The sequence below is a fragment of the Podarcis raffonei genome, chromosome 2 (assembly GCF_027172205.1).
Source record: "Podarcis raffonei isolate rPodRaf1 chromosome 2, rPodRaf1.pri, whole genome shotgun sequence".
Lineage (NCBI taxonomy): Eukaryota > Metazoa > Chordata > Lepidosauria > Squamata > Lacertidae > Podarcis > Podarcis raffonei.
Window position 1 is genome coordinate 59200923 of NC_070603.1, and position 25669 is coordinate 59226591.

General features: G+C 40.9%; 2 protein-coding genes across 6 annotated transcripts in view; both read left to right on the plus strand.

Moving 5' to 3' along the window:
* Positions 1–1126: 1126 nt before the first annotated feature.
* On the plus strand, positions 1127–7066 carry TXNDC15 (thioredoxin domain containing 15). Of its 4 annotated transcripts, none has more exons than XM_053376840.1 (5): positions 1127–1324; positions 2194–2681; positions 3904–4067; positions 4627–4757; positions 6806–7066. In XM_053376840.1, exons 1-5 carry the CDS (start codon positions 1252–1254, stop codon positions 7000–7002), a joined length of 1053 nt encoding a protein of 350 aa, XP_053232815.1. In that variant the 5' UTR covers positions 1127–1251; the 3' UTR covers positions 7003–7066. The 4 variants fall into 4 exon arrangements, with proteins under 4 accessions (XP_053232815.1, XP_053232813.1, XP_053232812.1 ...); XM_053376838.1 differs by having other exon boundaries at positions 1133–1324; positions 2191–2681; XM_053376837.1 differs by lacking the exon at positions 1127–1324 and adding an exon at positions 1461–1564 and having other exon boundaries at positions 2191–2681.
* Positions 7067–9026: 1960 nt separating this feature from the next.
* PCBD2 (pterin-4 alpha-carbinolamine dehydratase 2) overlaps positions 9027–25669 on the plus strand; it is a 32808-nt gene continuing 16165 nt past the window's right edge. Inside the window, exons 1-2 of one of the 2 annotated variants that reach the window (XM_053376845.1) lie at positions 9027–9172; positions 15252–15383. In XM_053376845.1, the coding sequence (XP_053232820.1) occupies positions 9077–9172; positions 15252–15383 (228 nt within the window). In that variant the 5' untranslated portion in view covers positions 9027–9076. Of the gene's footprint in view, positions 9173–15251; positions 15384–16517; positions 16649–25669 lie in introns of those variants that run through there. The other variant, XM_053376846.1, reaches the window with a different exon arrangement.

The following is a 25669-nucleotide window of genomic DNA, read 5'->3' on the forward strand; positions in this document are numbered from 1 at the left end:
AACTTTAGGAACTTCTACTCTTCTACGACACTGCTACTGCAACCCATTTACAGAGCCCCAAACTGTATGAAGCTGTTATTGCTGTGTCTTAATTAGGGGGAGGCGTTCGAGCTAGATCAAACTAACATCAGCTTCCGTCGAATCAGTCGAAGGCAGGACTATATTACCGTAAATAAATAATTGCCTCTGCAGCAGAATACTCGCCTGGAGGCTGGGCAAAGTATTCTGCGGGTTGTAAACAATGTTGCCGCCTCGGGATGCAGAGTGCTGCGGAATCGATTTTGGTTTAATGCTTTAAATACTTTCAATTTGCGCCAACTATCGTAAATTCATTGTTATTGCTTGGCGTCGGCAGTGGGTATTGTTCTTTTTCCTTCCTATGCATTTAGCAGCCCTATAGCGACCGCTACAGGCTGCATTTCCCATGCACCCAAAGCTGCGCAGTTCTACGCCTCCTTTTCCTTTCAGGCTGCCTCATGTATCGGGGAGACGCCCGGTTTCGAGCCGTCCCTTTTAGACGGCCCCTCGTCTGGTTTGGATTCCGTTTCCGGACAGACCCAAGGTGGCAGCCACAGGCAAATCGATAATGACAAAGGCTCCTCCCACGGTAAAGATGGCAGCCGCATCGGGGATCTCTATGGGGATTGCCACAGGGAAGGAAAATCCCGACTTTTATCTGAGCTCTTCTTAGTTTAGATCTGTGCCGGGGAGACAAAAGTACCAAGGCCAGGATTGTCACAGAGCACTCTGCCTCAGTCGAGCTCTCTTCCCACCCTCGTAAGTTGGTGGCAGATAAACTGAACTAACAACAACAACAACAACAACAACAACAATAACAATAATAATTTTACTCCGCCCATCCGGCTGGGTTTCCTCAGCCATCCCAATCTGCAATACGGCGATAATAATAACAGGCACTTTATTTCTTCTTGCGCAACAGTTAGAAGACGGGGTACACAGATACAGTGCTGGCAAATCATGACAAGGGCAAGGTCTCGGGTTTCTGCACTGCCGCCTGCCGCCGAACGAGGCACAGTCGGGTCCTCGAGAGAAACAGTCAGGACACCCGGTCCGCCAGCGGACAAAAGGATTGTTCAAGCTCCATAGAGTTTGTTTGTTTTCGTGGTGCCCCGGAAACGGAAGAGAGTGGAGAGCGGAAGCGGCTGTTGTTGGACTTGACCTTGTTTTCCGGTTGATCCGCCGGGTTTTTTTTCGTGCCCCCCTCTCCCAGCTCCCCCCTCCCTTGCGAGGATGATGGTCTTGTCCTCGCGCGGGCGGGGGCGGGGCCTCTGGCTGGCCTGGGTGCTCGCAAGTCTCCTTTCAGGTAAGGCGGGCTCGGTTGCTATGGTAGCACCGCCGGGGGAAGGGGCAGCTGAGCGGAGATGCTGAGGACAGGCGGCGCGCCTCCTTCGTGCACCTGTGGGGAATGGGGTGCGAGCCGGCTAGGCTCGCGTCGCCACCCCTTGCTGCTGCTGCTTCTTTTTTTAAATGCTTTGGAGAAGTAGGAAGCAACTCCTCTTTCTCCTGTTTCTTTCTCTGGAGAACAAACAAGATAGGGCAGAAGGTAAAATGTAGTCTTGCGCTTGGGAGACTTGCAGGCCTACGTGCGGCTTTGTTTGATCCAGCAAACCAAGCGCTGCTTTAGCGAGGCTGCATGCATGCTCCAGAACAGATGCCTAAGTGAAAGATCTAGTGTTGTGTACTCTTGTTTTATAAGCTTGAAGTGTGCTTGCGGGTCCTAGGGGATTTGGGGGTGGGGGGAAGCAGACCACACAATTCAGAAATTGCCCACCCCTGCTGTAGTAGAATATGTAGAGTGGTAGCCAAAGTTGAACTTGCATTCTTGGGTGGCAAGATTCTATTTTTTTGTGGTATGTTTCTTTTCTGTACATATCTTGGATGGGGTCTATTTTCTACAGTACAAAGAAAGACTTCATAAAAAAATGACACTGAGCTTTGGTCAGTAATACTGAATATTTCATGCCATGCTGGTATTTATGGTGAGGTGAGGGTGACAGTGCTTGCTGCAGTGTGTGAGCCTCACTGAATGGTTTGCTTTCTTTGGGCCCCCTCAATTCACACATTGGATTGTAAATTCCACCCACTGCTGCTTTGGTGCGTTGAATAAAGATAGATGTACTCCTATTGTTCGGCACTAAAGATGTTATATGTTCTTGCATTTTTTTGTAGCAGTAGCTGAAATGGAAGAAACCACTGACTCGCCATCTGAAAAGTTAAGTGAAACTGCTGTACCATTCGCTGTGAAAAGCAGTTCTGTACCTGCAAACAGCGATGGGCCTAAAGAATCGGTACAGTACAGGACTGCAGAAATAGCTGATGCTATGATGGGTAGCAGCATACCTGCAGCTGAGCCTGTAGTTCTGTCAGTTGTTCCAGGTGAGTCCAAGGAGAGACAGGTCTTGGAGCATGACACCGGCACCTGTGATGCAGCCGTTGATGGTGAATGCAGTACGCAGGGTATTGTTTCATTTTTATCTCAACCTGGGTCTCCTATACAAGAACAAGTAATAGATTCACCTGTAGTTCTGGAAGCAGTGCATCCTTCATCAGGAGAGGACTCTAATAGCACAGATGGTATGAAAACCCCAAAAGTGAATTGTGAGGAAAGAAACATTACAGGGATAACAAACTTCACATTACAAATCTTGAATATTTCACAAGTAAGTAGAAAGCACTCTAACTGATTTTTATATATATTTAAATTATTTTAAGAGGGTTTTTTTCATTTGTCTTATTATCAGAATTCTTTGTATAAATGTAGAAGGCATAACTTGCTGGAATAAAATTATTCAGGAAGAAAAAGGATGAATTCTGTGTATATTCTGTATTTGTTTTCCTCAAGCCTGAAGGCTGCATCTGATACTACTTCCCTTACATCTCACTTTAGACCACCTCACTTTTTCTGGCTGGCAGGACAGATAGTTATCTCCCTACCCTCTGGTGGGCCAAATTTGGCAGGTGGGTGTGGGAACAGTTGTGCATAGCCAAACTGAACTCTCTGCAAACTGCCACACACCGCTCCTTTCAACTTCTGATTTTGGAAGTTGAAAGGGACTATGGGGGCTGCTTCAAAGAGCAGTCCTAGGAGGGAGAGGCAATTTCTATTTCACGGAAACTGCTTCTGCCTCCTTGAGCAAGGTACGTTCCTACTGCTTATCAGCTGATGTCTTACTCCAGCAAAGAAACATGCCTTGCTCCAGTAAAGAAATAACCAGGAGGTTGCTTAAAGCTGTTGGCTGCTCCTCTGAAAGCCCCACTCTTACCAGTATGACATTGGGTGTAGGGTGGGTGTATGGGTGAGCAGGTGTGGGTCCTCCAAAATAACCTTGCCGGCCAAGTGAGAGCCAGTGTGGTGTAGTGGTTAAGAGCGGTAGTCTCGTAATCTGGGGAACCGGGTTTGCGTCTCCGCTCCTCCACATGCAGCTGCTGGGTGACCTTGGGCTAGTCACACTTCTTTGAAGTCTCTCAGCCCCACTCATCTCACAGAGTGTTTGTTGTGGGGGAGGAAGGGAAAGGAGAATGTTAGCCGCTTTGAGACTCCTTAAAGGGAGTGAAAGGCGGGATATCAAATCCAAACTCTTCTTCTTCTTCTTCTATGCCTGGGATGAGGTTGTGGGTCATGTCTCTGCTGATGGTGGTAAGTAGGTGAATGTCAAAATATCTCCTGAACTTCATGGTTGCAATGAAAGTTAAAAGCTCCCTAAGACATTTAAAAACTGTTGTGCAGGTAATAAGTTTTTTTAACCTGAATTGACCAAGTTCACCTTGCATGTAGAAGTACTTTACTGCCTTGTTGAGATCAGGATAATTAACATGAGCAATACTAAGTTAAATAATTTCCCATTATGCCTTTAAAAAGTCACTTTTCTCCTTCTTTTGCAGGATTTAATGGAGTTCTTAAATCCAAATGGCAGTGACTGTACCTTAGTCCTGTTTTATACTCCTTGGTGCCGTTTCTCTGCCAATCTGGCTCCTCATTTTAATTCTTTGCCCCGAGCATTCCCAACTCTTCATTTCTTGGCATTGGATGCCTCTCAGCACAGCAGGTAACCTTTATATCCCTCTCCTTTCAGGACTACTGTAACATCTTCATGTATTTTAAATCAGGGTTAAGCAAATGTGCATTTTAATTGAATAATAATTTGTCCATAAATTTATTTTCCAAAATTTAGGCTGTTTTAATTGCATACATTTTGCCCAGTTCACACTAATCCACGTACCCATTATCAGCACTTAGCAGAAACAACTGAAGACATTTTTGTTCCCACAAAGTTTCCCAGCTGGATGAATATGTCTCTGCTAAGGCTGTCTGCTTTGTCTTGTTTTTAAACTCAACTTCTGTTTTCAACTATTTTTAGCTGTTTTTATTATACTTTGTACATTGCCTTTGGCCATATGTGGAAGGCAATTGATTAACAATAGTATTGATTTTCTAGAGCACCTGTTTGAGTCTAAAGTGTGTTGTGACCAAATGAATATATTTCTTTTGCTGAAATTAGCTATGGTTCCAATTTTGTACTGAAAAACACTCAGTTATTTTATCATGGGGTTAAATGCAAGACATATTTAGCAAAGCTAACTCTTTGTTATCTTATGTCTTCACAGTTTATCAACCAGGTTTGGAACTGTAGCTGTTCCCAACATCCTTCTTTTTCAAGGAGCTAAGCCAATGGCAAGATTTAACCATACAGATAGAACCCTGGAAACACTGAAATCTTTCATTTTTAATCAGACAGGTAGGATTTATTTACTCATTTATTTAATATATTTATATTCCACCTTCCTCCCAAGTTGGGATTCAAGGCAGCTTACAACATTTTAAAACATCAGTTATATAATACAGAATAATAAAAAGAAACTCGTTGACAACAATAATTAAAATGCACTTCAGCGTATTTAAAACCAACAATTAAAATACAATTTGTCCTGACAGCAGCCCAGTGATCAGCATCATCTGTACCTTAGTTTCCAAAGGTTTGTCTGATCAGGAAGATCTGAACAGGAAGCCAATCTAATCTCTCTTAGGAGTGGATTCCACAATTTGGGAGGAGTTGCAGAAACACTTTTTCATTTTACCACCAGTCATGCTTTTGATGTTGATGGGACCAAGAGGAGGTACTGACCCAAGGGTCTTAGAACCCGGGCAGGTTCATACAGGCATATTTCGGGTAGCCTGAGCCCAAGCCATATAGGGCTTTATAGCCATCACTTTGAATTGTGACTGGGAACAAACTAGTAGCTAGTAAAGTTGTTTTAACAGTGGGGTAACATGCTCCCTGGAACCAGCACCAGTCAGCAGTCTGGTTGCAGCATTCTGGGCCAGATGAAGCTTCTGAACACTTTTCAAAGGCAGACCCATATGGCGGTTGTTACAGTAGTCCAAATAGGATGTAACCAAGACATTTAACAGATTTCATAGTCTGATAGCCACATGCCTTGCTGGATAAGTCCAAAGGCCCATCTAGTCCAGCATCCTTGTTTTACAGTGGTCAACCAGATGCCTATTGGAAGCCTGCAGGGAGGACCCAAGTCCAACAGTACTCTCCCTGTTTGTGATTCCAACTCCCACCTACAGCTAGTTTTAAGATGTTTATTGTATGATCTCCAGGAACATTGAGTTAAAGTTTTGGGAAACATTTGAGCCTTAATCAAGATGTGAGATTTTGGGGCAATACAGAATAAGGCTCCATGTCCCAGGTACATTGATTTGGGACTAAGGACTATTGAGCACAGTAGGGATGCTTATGAGTAAAAATGTGCATGTGGGACCTGCAATAAAATGTGATCTGGAGTGCTTCTGTTTGGTGTTACAGCAAGCCAGCCATACCTTGTTTCAGGGGACATTCTGTTCTGTTCTCTCTCTCCAGCCCTCTCCCATTTTCCACTCTTTTTTCCAATTATTGGAGCACCCCCAAGCATTCCAATCTCTCCCTTTTCTTTCTCAGTAGCTCTGAGTAGCCATCAACTCAACACCTGAGTATGCTATTACAGCCAAATCCTGTCCTATTTGGTAAGGTGGGTTAAGAATCCTTCAGCTCTTGTGTGGTAGCAAGAGTTGGGAATGTAATAGGTATCGCCTGGAGAATGTAGGTGATACATGGGGAGAATGCAAGAGGAGAAGGGTAACTGTTTCAACATATCTCTTCCTACCTATGTTAGCAGTGGAGGAAACCCAATGTCTTATGTGTTCTACAGAAGATGGGATAGTAAGTTGGGATCCACTTTGATTTCTTCCTTACATGCTGCAGCAAATAATAAAGAAAATGAAGATAGAAATAGACTTACATAAGCAAGCTCTGGTCACCACTGACTCTTGAGAGAAAGCAACAAACCTTTCCCTCTACCGGTGTGTTTACAGATCTTTATCCGGGCATAAAAGGGAACTTGTCAGTTGAGTTTCTGTTGCTTTTCCCCTGGGAAGCTGAAGAACATACAACTGAAATTGTAGTTGGCTAATTAAGAAGCTGTTATTAAAATAGGAGTCGTAAGCTTTCGTACTGGTACATTTTCAGGGAGAGGTGGAATTAGAGCTGTTTCCAAATAACACTAAAATACTTAAATTTAAGAGAGTCATATTTTACGTTACAGTTAGAAATACCTATTTATTTAATGCACCAGGAGGCTATAATTCAAAAATTACAGAGCTCTGATGATGTTCTAGCAGCTGGTAGTTTAAATTGCTTAGTCCTAAATTTAAAATTGTAGGTTCTTTGTGCAAATATCTATACGTAATGTTGATTCTGTTCAATCTTGCACCACACTAATAATGAATACTTTTTTTCAGGAATAGAGCCCAAGTCTGATGTGGTGGTAACTGAGGAAGATCAGGACGGTCCCCTGCCTAGCACACTGACTAGAGGCATAGACTGGCTTCTCTTATTTTCTTTACTGTTCCTCATCAGCTTTATCATGTATGCCACTGTCCGGACAGAGAGCATCCGGTGGTTAATACCTGGTCAAGATCAGGAACATCAGGAATGATATGTGAACTGAGAACTTTGTTTTCAGAACAAGCTAAACAACATTAAATTAAATGGTGGATCGACTCTTTGTGATTTCTTGTTAGGCAGGACCCTGTATTGTTAATCATACATCACTCAGCAGAAATTCCTTGTGATACAAATATGAACATGCATAGCTGGAAATTGTTCATAAAGTTGTTATGAGGGAATGACAAAAATATCTATACCTATCTGATATGCTTAAGTTTTAGGAACTGTGTGGTTTCTTTTGGGGGACATCTGATGGTCTCTAGTAATGCAAATGGATTGCTGCTTTCTATTTAAAAAACAAGGATGCTATGCATCTGTGAAAACTGTTGCAGATGCAGACAGTTCTAATAGGAAAAGATCAGGTATAGGTGTAGATGCAGCTTTTAGAAAGTTTCCTGAGCCACCCCAGATGGTCATTTTAACTATGCTAGATTTGGAGCTGCAACAATTGACCCCCATGTTTTCCCTACAGGCATTAAAAAAAATATAAGTAGGGAATTTGTAAGAATTGGCTCTCTTGTCAATTTGATGCTGTCACACATGTGGTGCTATGATCACAGTATTTGGATGACAGTTCTGCTGCTAACATGTCAGAGCTTTTAGTAAGGTTGCACTGACTACTGATACACAAACTTGACATTTATTTATGGCTGAACTGGGAATATATGTTTCAGCATTCTAAAGCGTCAGAAAACACGAATGGGAGGAAAACACATACATGATAATAAACACACTTTTTACCCCATATTCCATGTTTTGCAATGTTAATGTAATTTAAGCACTATTGTGAACTTCGTTAACCTTGAAAGGATGTATCTCTACTTGTTCATATTACTGTTCTTATTTTGATGTGTTATATAAAATAGTATGACTTTTTAAGGGAAGCCAATCCAATCCAATGAAGCTAGCTGCATTCCACATTCTGTACTACAGCAGCACCAAAGTTCTATTGCATTTTAGAGATTTCTGTATCATAATAAATCCATTAACATCCAAATATCCTTTTGGGCATCTTCAGTGGTGGTCTTGGCATGGTTTTCAGTGTAGAATACTAAAATGCTTTAATCACACAAGGCACCAGAAACCAAGAAATATCTAACGAAGCAACTATAGGTTACATTCAGCTCTGGAGATGGCTGTGGTCGCTGTCTTCTGTCCACATTGGCTGAAGTTCAGGTGCATTCATCAAGCTGGGAGTTGGGTGTACAAGTTGCTAGATCCTTTGCATCCTTCAAATGTGCAGGTGGGAGAGTTAGCCGTGCATTTGTGGCGCAGCTATTGCCCTGCAATCCTTCTGCAGTGGCAGCAGACTTCTCTGTGGTCAGGTAAACTTGTGAGTTGTCTGCCGAGGGTAATGCAGATGGGCAAGTACAATAGGCAAGTCTGTTTTTCTTTCAAGAAGCCCTAGGCAGTCGGGACAGAGCCAGGTGCTGAGAAAGGTGGTATCTTTCTCAGGCAGCTGTTTTCTGTGCTTCACAAAGGACACGGCCAGTGGCTCAAACCTCTGGCAGGAGATTTCCCCCCAACACTTTTGCTCTTCTAAAAATTGTTATGCTGTGAGAGCGCATGCCAGGGGGTCTCCAAGTGACCCCCCCTACCCCCATGGAGGCTGACTCAGGCTGGGGTAGCAGAAGCGCAGAAGAAGGCCAAGGGGCTAGATGCGCTTGCAGCGGTTCTCAACCTGTGGGTCCCCAGATGTTGTTGGACTACAACTCCCATCATCTCTCAGCTCTGACCTTGCTAGCTAGGGGTGATGGGAGTTGTAGTTCAACAACATCTGAGGACGCACAGGTTGAGAAAGGCTGCAGGACATAATAAAAGTAAAGTGGGCGGGGACAGCGACGGAAGGGAAAGGAGATTGTTAGCCGCTTTGAGACTCCTGAAGGGGAGTGAAAGGCGGGATATCAAATCCAAACTCTTCTTCTTCTTCTTCTTCTCGCGCAGGAGGCTTGCCGTTCCACCCCGCCTCTCCCTCAGCCGGGGAGTGGGGGGGGGAGTGGGCGGCGCATGCGCTTCCCCGTGGGAGGCGCCAGGTGGGCGGGCGGAGAAGCCACGCCGGAGCCATGCGAGGCGGCGCCTGGGCCGGCCTGAGGTGGCTGCGAGCGGGGCTGACGTCCGTGGCAGGACGAGGCAGCGGCAGAAGCGAGTTCTCCGCTATGGTGAGAGGCTGGGCGGCGAAGAAGGGAAGGGGAACTCGGAGGGACTCTCCCCACCCCGGCAGCAGCGTCACTTGGGCGGCGTTGGGTTTCGTTTCTCCCCCCCCCCCGACTTCTTGGCCTCTGGGTCCCGGTGACCTTTTGGTTTATATCCGCCCGTGCATTCATTCATAGTGGGATTCCTCCGACAAGCATCGAGAGTGATTCCTTGGGCTTTCCCGCACCCCACTTTCTGACCCAGCGAGGGAGGCTTACACCAACTTTTGCTCTTCTCACGTTTGGGATTCGGAAAGCACGAGCCTTCCTTTGGAGAGAAAGTGCATTCAAATAGGTCTCCTGTGTTTGGTAACGTTTCCTACCAGATGCGCACTGAGGTGCAAAACCCAATGTCTGGATTGAATGAATGAATTTATTAATACGGTCACAGACCAGCGTCTGGATTGTGCCATTTAAGATTTGGGAGGGGGATTCACGCGAAGGAATGCGCCTCTGTTTTTGGGGGATGGCGACGCATTTCTGTGCACCGCAAGCTAGCAGGTCAGGGAGAACAGGCGGCTTAGAAGTCTTGACACACTGAAGTTTCCTTTTCTGTGTTCAAGTCCACCTCCTGCCTGAATTCGTGCAGCTCAGACACAGGTTTACCATAACCACCTTAATGACAACTAGGCTGCACTGCATGGGACACTTCCAGACTGTCACTACTTTTGGGTAGGATACAGACACATACTGCATCTGTAAATTCATGTTGCACAGTTAACATTGATCTTGTGCAACGAACCTGCTCAACAACCCCCCCCCCCACGAATAATTTGACACTGGAAAAATATAGAATAATAGTTGCTCAATTCAACTTCATATCATCTCTCTTGAAACAAATCAGAATAAATGCAGGTGCTTAGAAAATAGCCAATATAACTGAAAATATTATTTTTTTTGTAACGAGTTCTTTCCACACATTAGTGTGAACACAGTAAGCAGTGAACATACATGTATCAGTCAGCCCTGCAGTCACCCCTTCTGTAGGAAGAAGCAGGGTATTTTCACCAATGCAACATAATAGTGGCCTGGTGCATGTTTGTTTACTCAGAGGTAAAACTCACAGCCTTGAATTCAGAGGTACAAATGGCAAACTTACTTAAATTGGCAGGGAGCCTGTATGTTAGTTGCAGGCTCATCAGTACTGAATAATATTAAGGGATGAAGATAAGGCACACTTTGAGCAATGCAGAGATGCAGTATAATGAAATAAGAAACACTAGGAACCGATTGCTATTACACAATGCATGGTAGATTATGTTTAAAGGTAAGAATTCCTCAAAATTGAACTCGTTTGTATCTCGCCTTTCCTCCACTGAGCTCAGAATGGGGAAAAAATATTTCCCCATTTTATTATTATAGCCTTATGTACTTAGGCCGAGTAAGTGACTGACTTAAATTCACCCAGAGTGCTTCATGGGTGAGCAGAGACACCTGTGACTGTAGAAGCACTTTTTAACATTTATTTTGCTCTAGGGAAATGCCTGGTGCCTCAAAATACAGAGAGCTTACCATTTGCAGTAGTAATTGAAACAGAAGAATAGAATAGATGAAATCAGGCATATAATTAAGGATTTGTGTCTGAATAATATTGACTTGTAGTTGCATAAGAAGCAGAAAAATCAATTGCATATTTTTTCTGCCAGTTCTCTTTGGTACAAATTTCCCTCCTTGACGGAGTAATTTATGGGGATGTTAGTTCAGTACAATTATATATGGTGCAAAATTCAGCAGTCTGAAAACTTCAGCATTTGTTTAAATGGCAGTGAGGGGACACCAAATATGTTTCTGGCCATAATTTTTGGCAAGTGGCACTTGAAAATGTGGGGGCAATTGTTGGTAAACACAAATTTGTGTATTGTTATTTTGCGTAACATGCCTTAAATATATACTGAGTACATAATGTAACAACAAGACAGAGAATTTTATTAGCTAATAAAAATATGTAGTTCAGGATATATGCAGCCTACAAACAGGACCTGAGAGATGTGGGTTTGGGATCAGCCTCTCCAGTTTCAGCTGATTTTTGTCTATGTAGATCTTCCACAGAGTCTTGGAAGCTAATTTTGAGAATGTAAATTCAGAATGAGTAAATCCACTACAATTAAATATTGCCAGTTTGGGGGGTAGGCAATGGACCTCTGGGTTTATATGAGGGAGCCATGCAGCCCTAAGAAGCCTGAGCATTCCAGTGGTTTTAATCCCTCCTCAGCTTTCTTTATGATCAAAGTAGATTTCTGTTAGCAAGTACTTGTGATCATCATCAATTTCTTTCCATACCACAATCCACAAAATTGTACCCAAAGTGGCTCACAACATTCTGTGCATCTGGCTGGGTTTCCCCTGCCACTTTGGGCAGCTTCAAGCACATATAAAAACATAATAAAATGTTAATATAATGAAATAATAAAAACATAATAAAACTTCCTGATGCAAGACTGCCTTCAGATGTCTTCTAAAAGTTGTGTAGTTCTTTATCTCCTTGAGATCTGATGGGAAGGAGTTCCACAGGAAGGGCGCCACTGTCAAAAATGACCACTTTTAATTTTCTTAAAAAATCATTTTATTGTAGGAGTCATTTGAATGTTTTAATTAGTAAACTCAGATTTGGAATTGGTTAGAAGAAAGTTGGGTCTGAGTAAAAATTGCAATAGGTTGTATCCTTGTGGTCTTTTTTAACTTTACAATGATAGTCCTACTTAGATTCAACCCCTTGAAAATAATGAGCATGAAAAGGTTAGATTCATTAATTTCATTGGGTCTCCTCTGAGTAGAGCGTATTCAGCTACTACCCAGTGTTGGTTTGGGTTACACTTTGTAGTAAAATACTCATAGGTGTACAAATTGAAGACCTGGGATTTAGCCTCGACTGCCAGAAATGTGCCCTGTGTGCTTTAGTGAGTCATGTGACAGACTGGTACCTCAGGTTCCTTCTTTGTACAAAGAAAAAAATACTGCCTTCCTATGTCACAGACGAGTTAGAGATCTAAATTAACTGCTGGCTTCCACAAATACATAGGACACACTTTCAAATAGACAAACTACCCAGATATGGTTTTCCTGTGCAAAACTGCTGAAGAAGGACATGGAATTTTGCAACATCAAAAGCAAACAGTATGTGGACATTGAATTGTCAATATTGGACAAGCAACTGAAACAGCCATACTTGACCCCGTGATCTTGTCATTGCATCCTACCTCATAACTGCTTTAAAGATGGTCAGCAAATAAAAGTGATCAATTTTAAATAATCTGGGAAAGCTAATGACATCCACCAGACCTCCTATATCAGTAATTCAGGTATCAGAGTGATGTCAGAAAAGAAGGAAGGATGACCAGTTATTTGATAACAGTGCCCTTTGGTTCAGATTCCATGAAAGCATTTGAAACCTCTGTCTGAGGCTTAAAATCATGATCCCCTTGCCCTGTTTATCCTCATATTCTTCACATGTCCTTGTTATATTAAAGTATTGTTCAGGTGTTTTTTTTAAAAAAACCTGTGTAATTGGAAGTGAGAATTTTTTTATTATTTTTATACCAAAAATATACACACACAGACAAAACGCAAGCTTGAGAAATATACTATCACTGCAATCTTATGCATGTCTACATAGATGTAAGCCCCATTAAGTTAAATGGGGCTTACTTTAATGTAAGTGGATTGTAGCCTAACTATATTAAATATCAATTAAGATTCCAAAATAAAAAAGAAGCATTCTTCCCCCTAAAGATAATTTATATTTTGAGAATAACTATCTCATCAACAAATCCTTTCACCTTAAATTTGAATAGTAATTATTAACAGGCTAGATATAAAATTTGTCACTGGTCATTAGGCTTCCAAAATTTGTAATTACTACCAACCATTTAATATGCAGTTAATTTGATTAAAATATGTAGTTAATTTGATTAAAATATGCAGTTAATTTGATTAATTTTTAAAGGTTTAGTAAGAGATTTCTAAAACTTCAAAAGTAATCCTAACTGCAATAAATAAACAAACACATACATGCATGCATATTGGACTCTGAATATTTTAAGGACATGAGAAATACAATACTATAGGTTATTTGTTTTGTGAGGATTTTTTTTCCTCTTTCATGTTAAGTAATGTTTCATACTTATTTGTTTCGTACTTATTTGTTTACATTTATTTTGGTGTCTACAAAATGTTTTGTAATAAAGGAAAATTTTAACAGCCTGTTTTGTTTTATATTATCGTGCATCACTATTGAGACTTGAAATAATACAGTGCCATCTAGTGGGTAAGCTTAAATTTTCACGCAGCAAATGTAGCTGCTCAGATAAAGGATTCATTTTTAAAAATTGTCCATGGTTGAAATATATATGAGTATGAGGTTGAATTTTGAAGTTTACAGTGTGATCTCATACATGTCTTCTCAGACGTAAGTCTCATTTACTTCATCGGGACTTACAGGTACATGGGTATAAAACTGGAGGCTTACAGTGCAACCCCAACTGTGTCTACTCAGAAGTAATGCATATTCTGAGAAAATTCTGAATTTGGATATCAGAACATTTTTCAGCCCCAGTTTAACAGTGTGGGATGCTTCTGTTCAAGATCTTCACTGTTCCATTCCATTTCCACTCAGTTTTCCATTCACTCAGCCTTCTGTGGGCACAGAACATGCTCATTGGGTGGTTTTGATGTTTGTGTGGAGTGAACACACCAATGCCCAGCACCAGATATATTAAAATCTAGCATATATCTATTAAGTTCTATGGGCAGCTGTCACTTGCATCTCTCGGAACATTTAAAAATAGCTCATTGGTTTGTATTCAGTGCCGGTCATTCTCAGAATACACCCACTGACTTGAATGGGTATGACTAAAATGTATTAATTTCAGTGGGTGTACTCTGAGCAGAATTTAGTTGACTATAAGTTAGGCATAGGCAAACTCTGCCCTCCAGATGTTTTGGGACTACAACTCCCATCATCCCTGACCACTGGTCCCGTTAGCTAGGGATGATGGGAGTTGTAGTCCCAAAACATCTGGAGGGCCGAGTTTGCCTATGCCTGCTATAAGTCAATATGTGTAACCATCTTTGCCATATGTCATTGAAGTACATGGTTACTAACTTTTCAAAGATGGCTATTTCAGAATGAATGAAAATAGTTGAACTCACAGGATTCTTCTGTTACTTCAGGACTTTTGATGTTGGATAGTTTTCAGATCACTCAGAGACAATTATAATAATACTGTAAGACAAAAACACTTTTGACTACATACTTAATTCTGTATAATTTAAAACACCTCTGTTGAGTTGTATTGTTTTTAGAGTGAGAGAGTTAAGCATATGCTTATATATTCCATTCAAACAAGTGGGATTTAAAAAGTGTTTAACTTTGGCAGGATCATGCACACAGCTTTAGAACACTAATAGCATATGTTTATTTGGAAGCTATATTTAATGGCACTTACTACCTAGTTGAGAGTGGTTAGGATTCCACCTAAGATACATGTTAATTTAAAAGCAACACATGGGCAGACAAAGGAGCTGCCATAGTCCAACATCCCGTTCTTACAGTGGCCAACTAGGTGCTCGTGGGAAGCCTGTTAGCAGCACATGAGTGCAAAAGCACTTTCCTCACTTGTTCCTCAACAGCTGGTAGTCAAAGGCATACTGCATCCAAACTTGGAGGTAGCACAGAGCCATCGTGGCCTTGGCCTAGGTCAGTGATGGCCAAACTTGGCCCTCCAGCTGTTTTGGGACTACAGTTCCCATCATCCCTCACCACTGGTCCCGTTAGCTATGGATGATGGGAGTTGTAGTCTCAAAACAGCTGGAGGGCCAAGTTTGGCCATCACTGACCTAGGTGCTGTATGTAAGTGGATGGAAGTGGTTTGCCTGATACAAAAATAATGACCTCATATAATACATTTTCTGTTAATGTCCTGCAGTATTTTCACTGTGACTACGCAAACCAGTATGACAAAAAACACATTACAGCTTTTGAAGAGCAGAACTTGGAAACCATGGTTTTGAAATCCATTCCCCCCCCCCCCTTTGTCTACCTTGATAGTCTTCACAGCTTCACTGGTTGACTACGGAAGAAAGGAACCAAGTTTTACACGAGCTCAAAGCTTCAGGATGGTCCGAGCTGACTGAAAGGGATGCCATATACAAAGAATTCATCTTCAAAACTTTCAACCAGGTAAATACTTCATTATTGCTATTTTAAGGAAATGCATTTAGCTTATATTTTTACTTCTTAGCTACCTGTTCTTCAAAGGCCAACATATTCACACAAATATTATCACTTTAAAAGTATTGGCGAAATCCTGATCTGGGTTCCATATATATAATTTCAGTTCTTTAGTGTTAAATCCCTGTTACAATGATGAGCCAGTCTATACTTGAATGACTGGGGCAGGCCATTTGTAGCGCTGGATATTTATTGATGCCACACCTGATTTGAAGCTAATTAAACTTAGCTTTACTTCAATTCATGTTGTCTGATTTTCAGAAAGAATTTGCATACTTCCTGCTGCTTTTTTCCTGTGCTAGTAGGATTCTGGAAAGTAAGTTTCGCCAGCAGAAAAGCATGCTTGGTGAGGAGGTTTCAGAAGGATTAGTTTGAACAAGGGAAGATTAAGTAACCCCATTCTGCCCACCAGTTCTCTGATTTAAATTACTCTCACTGCTGTGTACCCATTTAGTATGACCCATATTCTAGCACACCATCATGTTTAGTTAGGCACTGAAATGGTACTAGGAAGCAACTTGTGACATATAATTCTTTTGACTTAATGTGGGTTAAAATGATCAATTTTTTTTTTTTTTGCTTTTGGAGATAGATATAAATCTTTACAATTTCAGTTCCATGCTGTTGATAATATTTACTAGTACCCCAATGCTTTTAATTTATAGAAACTTCCCAAAGCTTGGGTTTGTGCACACACACAGAGAGAGCAGATCTAATAGATCTAACACAACCTATGCCTAAAACTCAGCTATGTATCAGTCAGTATAGTTTAAGGTCAGGATGTAAACTACCATATTCTTCCTCAAGTCAGTAAATCTTCAGTTTACAGAACATAATACAACTATTTAACAAAAGTCAGACAGCCAAGAAGTATAATTTCCTCAGTGAGCTTCACTTTGCCCTTTGCAGATGGCATAAAATCAGGTGTGTAAAAAGCTGACAAGTTGAAATGACATAAAAGGCATTTCAGATTTATTTGTTGCACATGATATTGAGTTGATTGATCTGTTCATTGAATTTTTATTGCTTTCACAGATAACACAAATGACATATGATGCTTAGAAAACTCTTTATTCATTCCAGGTTTTGAAGACCGTATATCAACAGATGTTAACATACCTTATTGCCAAAGTTTTGTAAGCCCATAGGAATATCTATTATTTTGTGTATTACATCCAGCAGAGGAAGAATGGACAGATTCTTTGCAAATCAGGGTAAATATGGGTCAGAGGTAGTTTACTTGGTAAAAGTTTTCACCGACAAGCTGTCAAGTTATGGATTTACGGAATTGTTCTAAAATACCATGCTTTAGAATTCTGACAATCTCTATATCTTCTACCAAGTTGTAAATATGGTATAACATCTTCCCTCCCCCTCCTTTTTTCCTTTGTGTCATGTCTTTTAGAAAGTCAGCCTATAGGCAGGGACTATCTGTTTTTTCTTTATCTTACGAAAGCTATTCAGGGAGCCTTTTGGGCTGAAGGAAGAAGACATAAAAATGCTTTTAAATACGTAAGACCTATTGGCTTATGCTCGGACCATAGGTGAAGAATAAAAAGGTGGAATAGGAACTCCATTTTTCCCTTTCCTTTCATTGCTTTTAGATTATACTTACCATTATATTGCCTTTGATGTTGTGTCTGAACAATGCAGACATGGTCTTTTATCTTAAACTTGCTCATGTGACCATATCCTTTTCATCTGTGGGGAGAGGAATGATCAACGATTCTTGCAGGTGCATATAAATCTGATAGTAAAATCTTACCATAATAATATATGTTTCTTAATATTTATATAGCACTCTTAGTTGTCCATTTTTAATCCATACAACCCAGGACTGAGGCTGTGAGAGAGTAGCTTGCTTAAGTTCATGGGTGACATAAGATTCAAACCAGGTTCTTGATTCATAACTTGGTCTCCAACTACTACCCAAAAGAGTTCTGTATTTATGCACAGCCCACAGTGAAAAACCAGTCTCTAGAGCTGTGGTTCCCAACGTGGGGCACCCCCCCCCACAGGGGGGCAATTTGATTTTTAAAGGGGGCAATTCGAGAATGAGTTATTAACAGTTAATGGCCTTTTAGGCTTCTTCCATGTGAATAGGAGTTCACTTTTTGAATAATAAGGGGGTGGCATCAGGATTTTAGAGATGCTTAGGTGGGGATGGCAAAAAAAAAAAAAAAAGGTTGTGAACCCTGCTCTAGAGGAAAGCTAGCTCTTTATTTGAGCCAGGAAATATGGCTGTTGAAGAGCTGATTATATACATCCAAACAGAAAGAAGATCTTTACACTTCCTTTTTTGGTCTATATTTTTTCTTTTTTTAAAAAAGGAACAGAAAAATTGGGGATTTGGGAGAAACGGCTATCTGTTACTTTCCTGTTTAATATGTAGGCAGTTCAGTAAGCTTCGCTGAAAATTACAGCTATAACTTGAATTTGTCATCTCTTGTGGATTTTTTTAAAAGTACAAAACACATGCAGTTATCAATTAAAACCTAATTCATTATGTATCAGAATTCTGCAGTGCAGCATTCATTAACCCTATTTCCTCTCAGCGTGCATAACAAAGGTCTTGCAAACATCTAGAGCAGAGAAGGTCAGTTTACCAGATGTTTGGAGATGAGACATCTCTGCTTTGCATCACCTCTTGTTTGTTTCTGATTGCATCCCAGTCTGTCTCTTGAAAAGGGCCATCATCACAAGGCTGGATTTCATCACAAAAGGAATACCCTTCAAAATCATGTGTTTGACTGGAAAGATTCTTCTCTGGGTGTGTGGGTGTGGGTGTGTGTTTTGTAGGTAGCATAGGATATGATTACAGTTGAAAGGGTAGAGGAAACGGCGTTCCTTGAGTTTGGAAGTAGTTACGGAGTTTCTTCCTTTCTCCCGTATTGTCAGCCAAGTTTCCTGTTTATTTTGGCCAAACGGCAATAGAAGAGAGAAGGATATTTAGAAAAAGGGGCACATGTTGAAGATACGCAGGACTGGCTGGGATACTTGAAGGCAGTTTACAAAAAACTACTATGTTTATTAAATAAAGGCTTCAAGTTAAAGACTTCATTTAGCTTTTGGTACCACTTTTTTGCGTCCTATAACTGATGTGAGAAAGTAAACCCTGTGAGTGTCAGGACTGTAGTTAATATGTTTTAACAGGGTGGTATTCCTGTTTGAAGACTTCTAGTCTGATTTTTAAGATGCATGACTAGGTTCTATTTCAGTCTTGTTAGATACATGAATAATCTAATGGAAGTAGGCTGCAGGCAGGACGCCAATTCAGTTGTACAAAGAAATATGTTTCAGGAATCTCGCTGAGCTGAATTGGGTTTCATGGAGAAGATTTTTCAGGGTTCTTGACTTCATCTGCAGTGACTGTATTTCACAATCCTGAACCGTAAGACTCATAGCGGATATCCCTTTATAACGTTTCTTGTCATATATTTGTATAAAGGCTTGCACAGTATGCAGAGCAAACTAAATAGTAGTTTTGGTACTGAAGTTTTATTAACTGTCAGTTCCTTAACTCCAGTAAGTTTAGTAATTTCTGAAAGCATACAGGTTTCTCTCAGTTGCCTGTATCCTATTAGGGTATTTTTTTGCACATTTGTAAGTGTCCTTGGGCCCATTAAATGATACTCTTCTCTAACTGAGATTTATAATTAATATTTTCTTATTTAGCATGGATTGATAGTATCTAATTCTTATAGTTTTGGAGAAATGTTTGAGATAATGCAGGTGAATGTTTCAGTACAGCAACAGCAATCTGCACGTAGAAATAGGTTTCCATGCATGGATTTGCTGTAGAGACACATCACACATGGGGTGCGGGGAAGAGTCCTGCTATTTGTGTGCAGTGCAACAATTGAAGGAGAGGGAATTGCCTCCAAATCCTCTCAATAATGTATCACTGAAAAGCTTCACCCCACACAGTAGCTTCCATTAGCTGTTGAGTGGGTGGAGTAAGGAAAAAGGAAAGCATGAGGACCCTTTCCAGGCTAGCAACTGAATGTTGTTAGGAGAGATTCCATGCAGAAGGCAGTTGCCTTGGGACACAGCAGCAGATTGTATAGACACTTGTTGTGGTTGTCAAGCTCCCAGCATGTCTCTCAGTTTGGGACCTGAAGGATGTTGGATAGGGATTTATCTTGGTTTGCACCACTGAACCAAAGAATGCAAAGGGGAAAGCCACAGTCTCACACTCAAAAAGTAGAATTTAATAAGCTGTATAAGATGGCTGATATGTGTTGATTTGTTTGTTAATTGACACTAAGGCAGAGTTCGTGGTTTGGATCTTTTTCTACCCATCCCCATCCCATCTAGCAATATTTGCAAGAGTTGAGTCCTGATAGTAGCTCTGTGTTTTGGGGGGTACTTATGCTGCTGGTGGCTCAAAAACCCAACAGGGCTTTCGGCTGAGGTTTTTTTTTTTTTTGGGGGGGGGAGATTCAGGGCTCTAGATTAGTTGTCTCCAATCTGTTCAGACCTGGGGCTCATGTTTAACTCCAACATGCACTTGGGGGCCTATTTCTTAAATTTTCTTAAAACAGTTGTATGGTGGTAGTGCTGCTGTTGCAGACCCCTCTTGGATTATACCACAACCCAATAATGGGTCCCTCCCAGCCCACTAATTGAAAACCAGTGGTCAGGTGGCTGAGGTGCTAGACAGGTATTTGGAGACAGTAATGGACTTGATATGGGCCAATAAATTGAAGCTGATCCCTGAAAAGACACAGGTATTGTGTGTTCCAAGTTCTCAAGGAAGTGGGTAGACTGCTTGTTTCAGGCAGAGTTGCATTCTCCTGGAAGGATCAGGTCCATACTCCTGGATCCCATATTGTCACTTGAGATCCAGGTGGCCTTGGTAGCTAGGAGTACCTATTTGCAGTAACGGTTAGTTCACCAGACCTGGCTCCTTTTGGATAGAGATGACTTGGCCACATTGCCCCATGCTCTGGTAACTTCTGAACTGGATTATTGCAATGTGCTCCACATTAGGCTGCCTTCGAAGACAACTCAGAAACTTCAGCCGTTTTGAAATGCAGTATCCAGATTATTGGCAGGGGTTGCCTTTAGAACCCATAAAAGCCTTGTTCTACAGTGGCTGCCAGTTCATTTCTGGTTCCAATTTATGGTGCTCACACTAGTGTTTAAAGCTCTAAATTACTTAGGGCCCAAATGTTAGAGACCATCTCCTGTCCTACAGACCCTCTTGGGTGTTAGGATCAGCAGAGGGGACCCTCTTAATAGTTCCAACACGCTTTTAAGTTTTGAGTGGTGTTGACTCAGGGGAAGGCATTCTTTGTGGCAGCCTGTGAGTTGTGCTGGTGAAGGGTAGGTCATTACATATTAGTAATAATAGATAGCCTCATTGCTACACATAGTCTACAATGCCATTCGTACTTAGCTGGAAATAAGCTCCATTGAACACAGTGGGACTTACTTCTTTGTAACATTGCCTTGTTAATAGCTGCTAGCACCTGTTCCCTTGCTAACTACCACCAAAATAGAATTGCTTTGGCAGACTGCGCATGGCATTCTGTGTGTGCACCAGAGCTTTTTAGGCCCCCTTATCCCCACCCTTGGAACCTCTCTTGCCAAATCTGCTTCTGAAAGTCAGGAGACAGCTCCCCACCATGACGACATTCAGTGTCAACACAGCCACAAGTTGGCAACCTCTCTTTATGTTCTTGGGGCTCTTTTGATCTTGGCCTTTGAATTCTGCAAAACCACAGCTATTGCAGTTATGCACGCTTTATAGAATGTGAATACTTCGGAGCACAGAGCGCAAGTTGAAGAATTTAATTCTCCCCACGTGGAACTTAGAACTTTTCGGCTGAGGGACAACCAGCTCTGTTTATAAGCGGAGCATTAGGGGTGACCTAGATGGACTGGTCTCTACTCATAGTATTCTTCATGTGTGGTGATGGCTTCTTGGCATAAGGTGCTGGGTTGGTTTTATTTATTTTTATCTCTACTTAATTAAGTACCATGAAGGGAATACTTCTCTTAGTCTGTGGTACTAGAATTCTTTGGCATAGGTTTTTAATTAATTGGCAGCTTCCTGGAGTCAGCTATTCCTTAAATGTAGGTCAGCTTGCTGTATAAAACAATTAAGTCCTTGGGAACTTACTTGATTTTGGATACATTCTTCCCCTACCCCGCCACTCTGTAACTTTCTCATCACATCCCTTTGTCTTCTCTGTTGATCAAAGTCGAGTCAAGTTGTTTTTATAGGCATAGTCCGAATATTTCATAGCTGTCTTGCAATACTTAATCCTTTGGCTCTTTGACTGAAAAATGTCTACGCCTTTTTATGTACTGAAAACATAATATCTTTTAGCCTACAACCTGCAAACTTAAAATGAATTTTATGTCAAATATTCAGTTGTGGGCCACATCTCTTGCTTTTTATATGCCACAGTGGCCTTGTGTTTCCCTCCCCTCCATTGTCTGATAGTGAGGTCATTTCTAGTCCTCTGAGAAACTTTATTCCCAGCCAGATGCGGCCCATATATTAAAAGTAGCACCTGTGGCTAATATCACAGCAGCTTACCATAAATTTACATGGTAACCAGGATTATATCTGTCAAGACTGTTAGAAATGTCTAGATTTAATTTGATTTCCAGTATTGAAAGGGTTCTCCTAACATTTTGCTTCATAACTATATTTTTTAAAGTTTTAAAAATCACTCCACTGTTAAGGTTTTTACGGCACTCCCAGCACCCATTAAGTTGATTTGTTAAATGGAGGTCAGAGTAATGCAACTTGGCTGTATTAGGATCGGAAACAAAAGCATTTGTGACAAATTTAGCCCTTTTGCGTGAATCTTCTTGGAGTCACACCAGTGATTCCTTTTGGGTGTAGCTTGTGTCGGATGTGCTTCTTTTCTAAAGAAGAGCACTGAAGATCTGATAGGTTGACCATTCAAAAGCCAAGTTCATTTTCATGGCTTTCAGTAGATTCATTGTCTTAGTTGCTCCCATTTTATACTGTTGCACTTGATTACCTTTTGAATGAGTTTTATATCCACCTATGTTGGGCCTGTGTTTTTCATATGTTTTTTCCTGAGCCGCCTCATTTCCCATTATCCTGAGTCCTCTGCCATATGCTGTGATTTGCACACCTGCAAAGTTTATAACAGTAATTCTTTGGGTAGTTAGGTTGATGGGTAGCCTCCCTGTATACAGGGATAAAATAGCCGATTTGCTATAAATCAAGGTTATTTACGAGCAGTGTTTGAAAGCGGAGAAAAACCTCTGTATTTGAAAATGGTGGTTGAATATTGAACTTCTGGTTTCTGTACCTGTTTGAGGTTATTTCTTTTATGAAAAGCTGGTGGTAAAATTTCCAGGACTCAAAGATATCAATTCACAGGTGCAAAAGTATCAAAACCTTGGTGCAAGAGTAGACTGGTAATACAATTCTAAGCATATATATATATATATATATATATATATATATATATATGAAAAACAAGTAGTTCTGACGTGACCAGATTCTCTTTTGGTTTATAACTTTGCATTGGGTGAGTAAATAACACTCTTGTATTGGACTCAAAAGATTGCAGGGCAAAGGTTTAGCTGTGAGACCTGGAAGCTTTCCATCCATTCGTAATTTTAACATGCTGCTAGTGCCAAAAGCTAATTTTCTGGGTGATGATTAAGTGAACTTTAAAATTAACCATTTATCATTTCTTCTGTCTTGAGAGAAAGACTAGGAAACTGGTAAACCTGATCAACATGGTTGTTTTTAAAAAATAATAATTTTATTATGAAATTTGACATTGTTTTTCCTTGTAATAGGATAATTTATGAAGTTCCGCAGGTTGTTGCAGTTGTCTGCATTCAAATGCTTAACTTCACAGCGTTCAGAGTGTCAGTGGTAGTCAAAAGCATCACTAAAAATGCTTGAGTCTGTTAAAAGACCTAAGGTCAAGGCAACATTCATCCCTATGTGCAGTTAGTTTAAAAACAATATCAGCTCCCCCCCCCCCCAATTTAAACAATAGAACTTTCACGCTACATTTTCAAAAGGGTGTGCTTGCACCAGCAGAAACCTACTTCCTCTCAGTTGGTCTGAATGCAGTGGAATGAACTGAGTTGATGTTGGCAGTGCAGCTAGTACAGAAGAGAAGAGCTTTAGCACTAATGCAGCTATTGCAGCAAACCACTTCTGAGTGAGAGGGCAGGTGTGAAACTACCCCGTGTGAGTCCCGTTCTTTCTGTCTGTAGTTGTTCCACCAGTGACAGATTCCAAAGTTGCATACTTTCTCAAGATTTCATTTCAAAATACAGTGCCATTGTAAACGGCAACATGCTTATGGAAGAGAAATTAGCACTGTTGCCATATATTATTTTTCACCACGTTTATCAACTTTAGGAAGTTGGGCTCTCTTAACTATCTTCATTCATTCTGCCTTCTTACTATGGGGTTGGTCCTTTGGTAAACCAATTTTTTGGGGTACAATTTATCAGAAGGCATCCAATTAGGTTGTTGCCTTTGTATTCCATTGTGTCATAAAAGCAGTGATGGCTCACACAGGAATCAGAGCTCACCTCTGTTTTGGTAGGGAGCAGTTGTTAGTCCTATGAGTGCTTGGTTGCGGGGCGGAATTCTGCACAAATGCCAAGTATTATTTTGTTCATGTTTAGCTACTGTGAGCTTTAATGCCCAAATAATAAATTGTCAGTATCAGGAGGCACAGCTATTGCTAATAATTAAACCATTGCAGATGTGTTTGGGGACCATTTGACTGTGTTTTTAGAATGAGAATGGCAGTTTGATTGGGCACAGAAAATGCCATGTTGAACTATGAAGGATAGAAATTGAGAAACGGTGGCTGGGGCTATTATAGTCTGCCTTCTATGAACTGCCCAAAAGAGCTAGTGTGCTGTGCTGATAAAAATGGGATTCTAGCTGCACATAGGAATATAGGAAGCTGCCTTATGCTAAGTCAAACCACTGGCCAATCTAGTTCAATATTGCCTACACTGTCTGGCAGTGACTTTCCCAGAACGTCAGGTAGGAGGTATTCCCAGTCCTACCTGGAGATGTCAGGAACTGAACCTGGAACTTTCTGCCACTAAGGTAGATGCGGTTGCCCTTCCCCGCAGTTCTGGTGTGGTGCATATTATTATCGGTAAGATTTAGCTGCGGCTTTTCTTTAAGTGGTGTTGTGAGGTTATTTAACTTGTTACAAGTGAATAATCAACACTATGATTCTGTTATTCTTCTGTGAAATAATTTACCCATCACTTCCTCCAAGAACCTCAGAGTGATGCTTTCACTCATAAAAGACCTGTATGTTAGATTACGTTGAGAGATAGTGACTTGCCCCAAAGCTTCAAGCCTGCGTAGGGATTTGAACCTGTGGTTTTCATGTCCAAGCCCAACAGTTTGCACCACACGTGTGTGTGTGTGTGTGTGTGTGTGTGTGTGTGTGTATTCTCTCTCTTTCTCTTGAATGGAGATGCTCTTCTAGAATTTACTGTGATTATTGCAATACAGGTTTAGGTATGTTAATCCTGGCCTATCCAAAATAAATAGAGCCAGGAAGTTCCATACAGTTTGGCTCTTATGAAAACAAATCTTTTGAAAGTAGTATAGATTTATTAACTATTATATGCTATAATAATTATTCTACAGTGAATCTTAAGTATGTGTGAAAACACTGGCCGTAATCCAAACAACTGTGTCTTAGCTTCTCAGAGAGACTTTACACTTTTTAAAACTTTTTTAAAAAAAATTCTGGCACTTTTAAGAAGCGGTGTAGTTTTGTTGCAGTGTTGCACTAGGATTGGGGAGTCCCAGTTTTAAATCCTGACTCTACCATGAAGCTTATTGGGTTAATTTGTGCCGGTAATTCTCTCATAGCCTGATAGGTTTGGTGTGAGGATAAAATGGAGAGGACAACTCTATATATTGCATTTACCTTCTTGGATAAAAGATCTGTTGTAAATGTAAAAAACAAAAATTAACTGAATAGCAGCCCTCACCTCGTGTCTCCTGCTGATTTTGAAACTTTATGGTTGTTTGAAGGAAAGAGGATAAAAACACCACTAGATATCTCAAGGCATGGTGGCAATTGTCTTTGTCAGCTAATTTGAAAGGATGAAAAGAGATGTATTTATAGATAATGAATTAAATGTTCTGGTTTTAACATAGACATTTATTTTATAGCCCATCTTTCAGTGTATAACAGGGCCACAAGTTTAGCTGAACCAAATCCAGAAGTTTC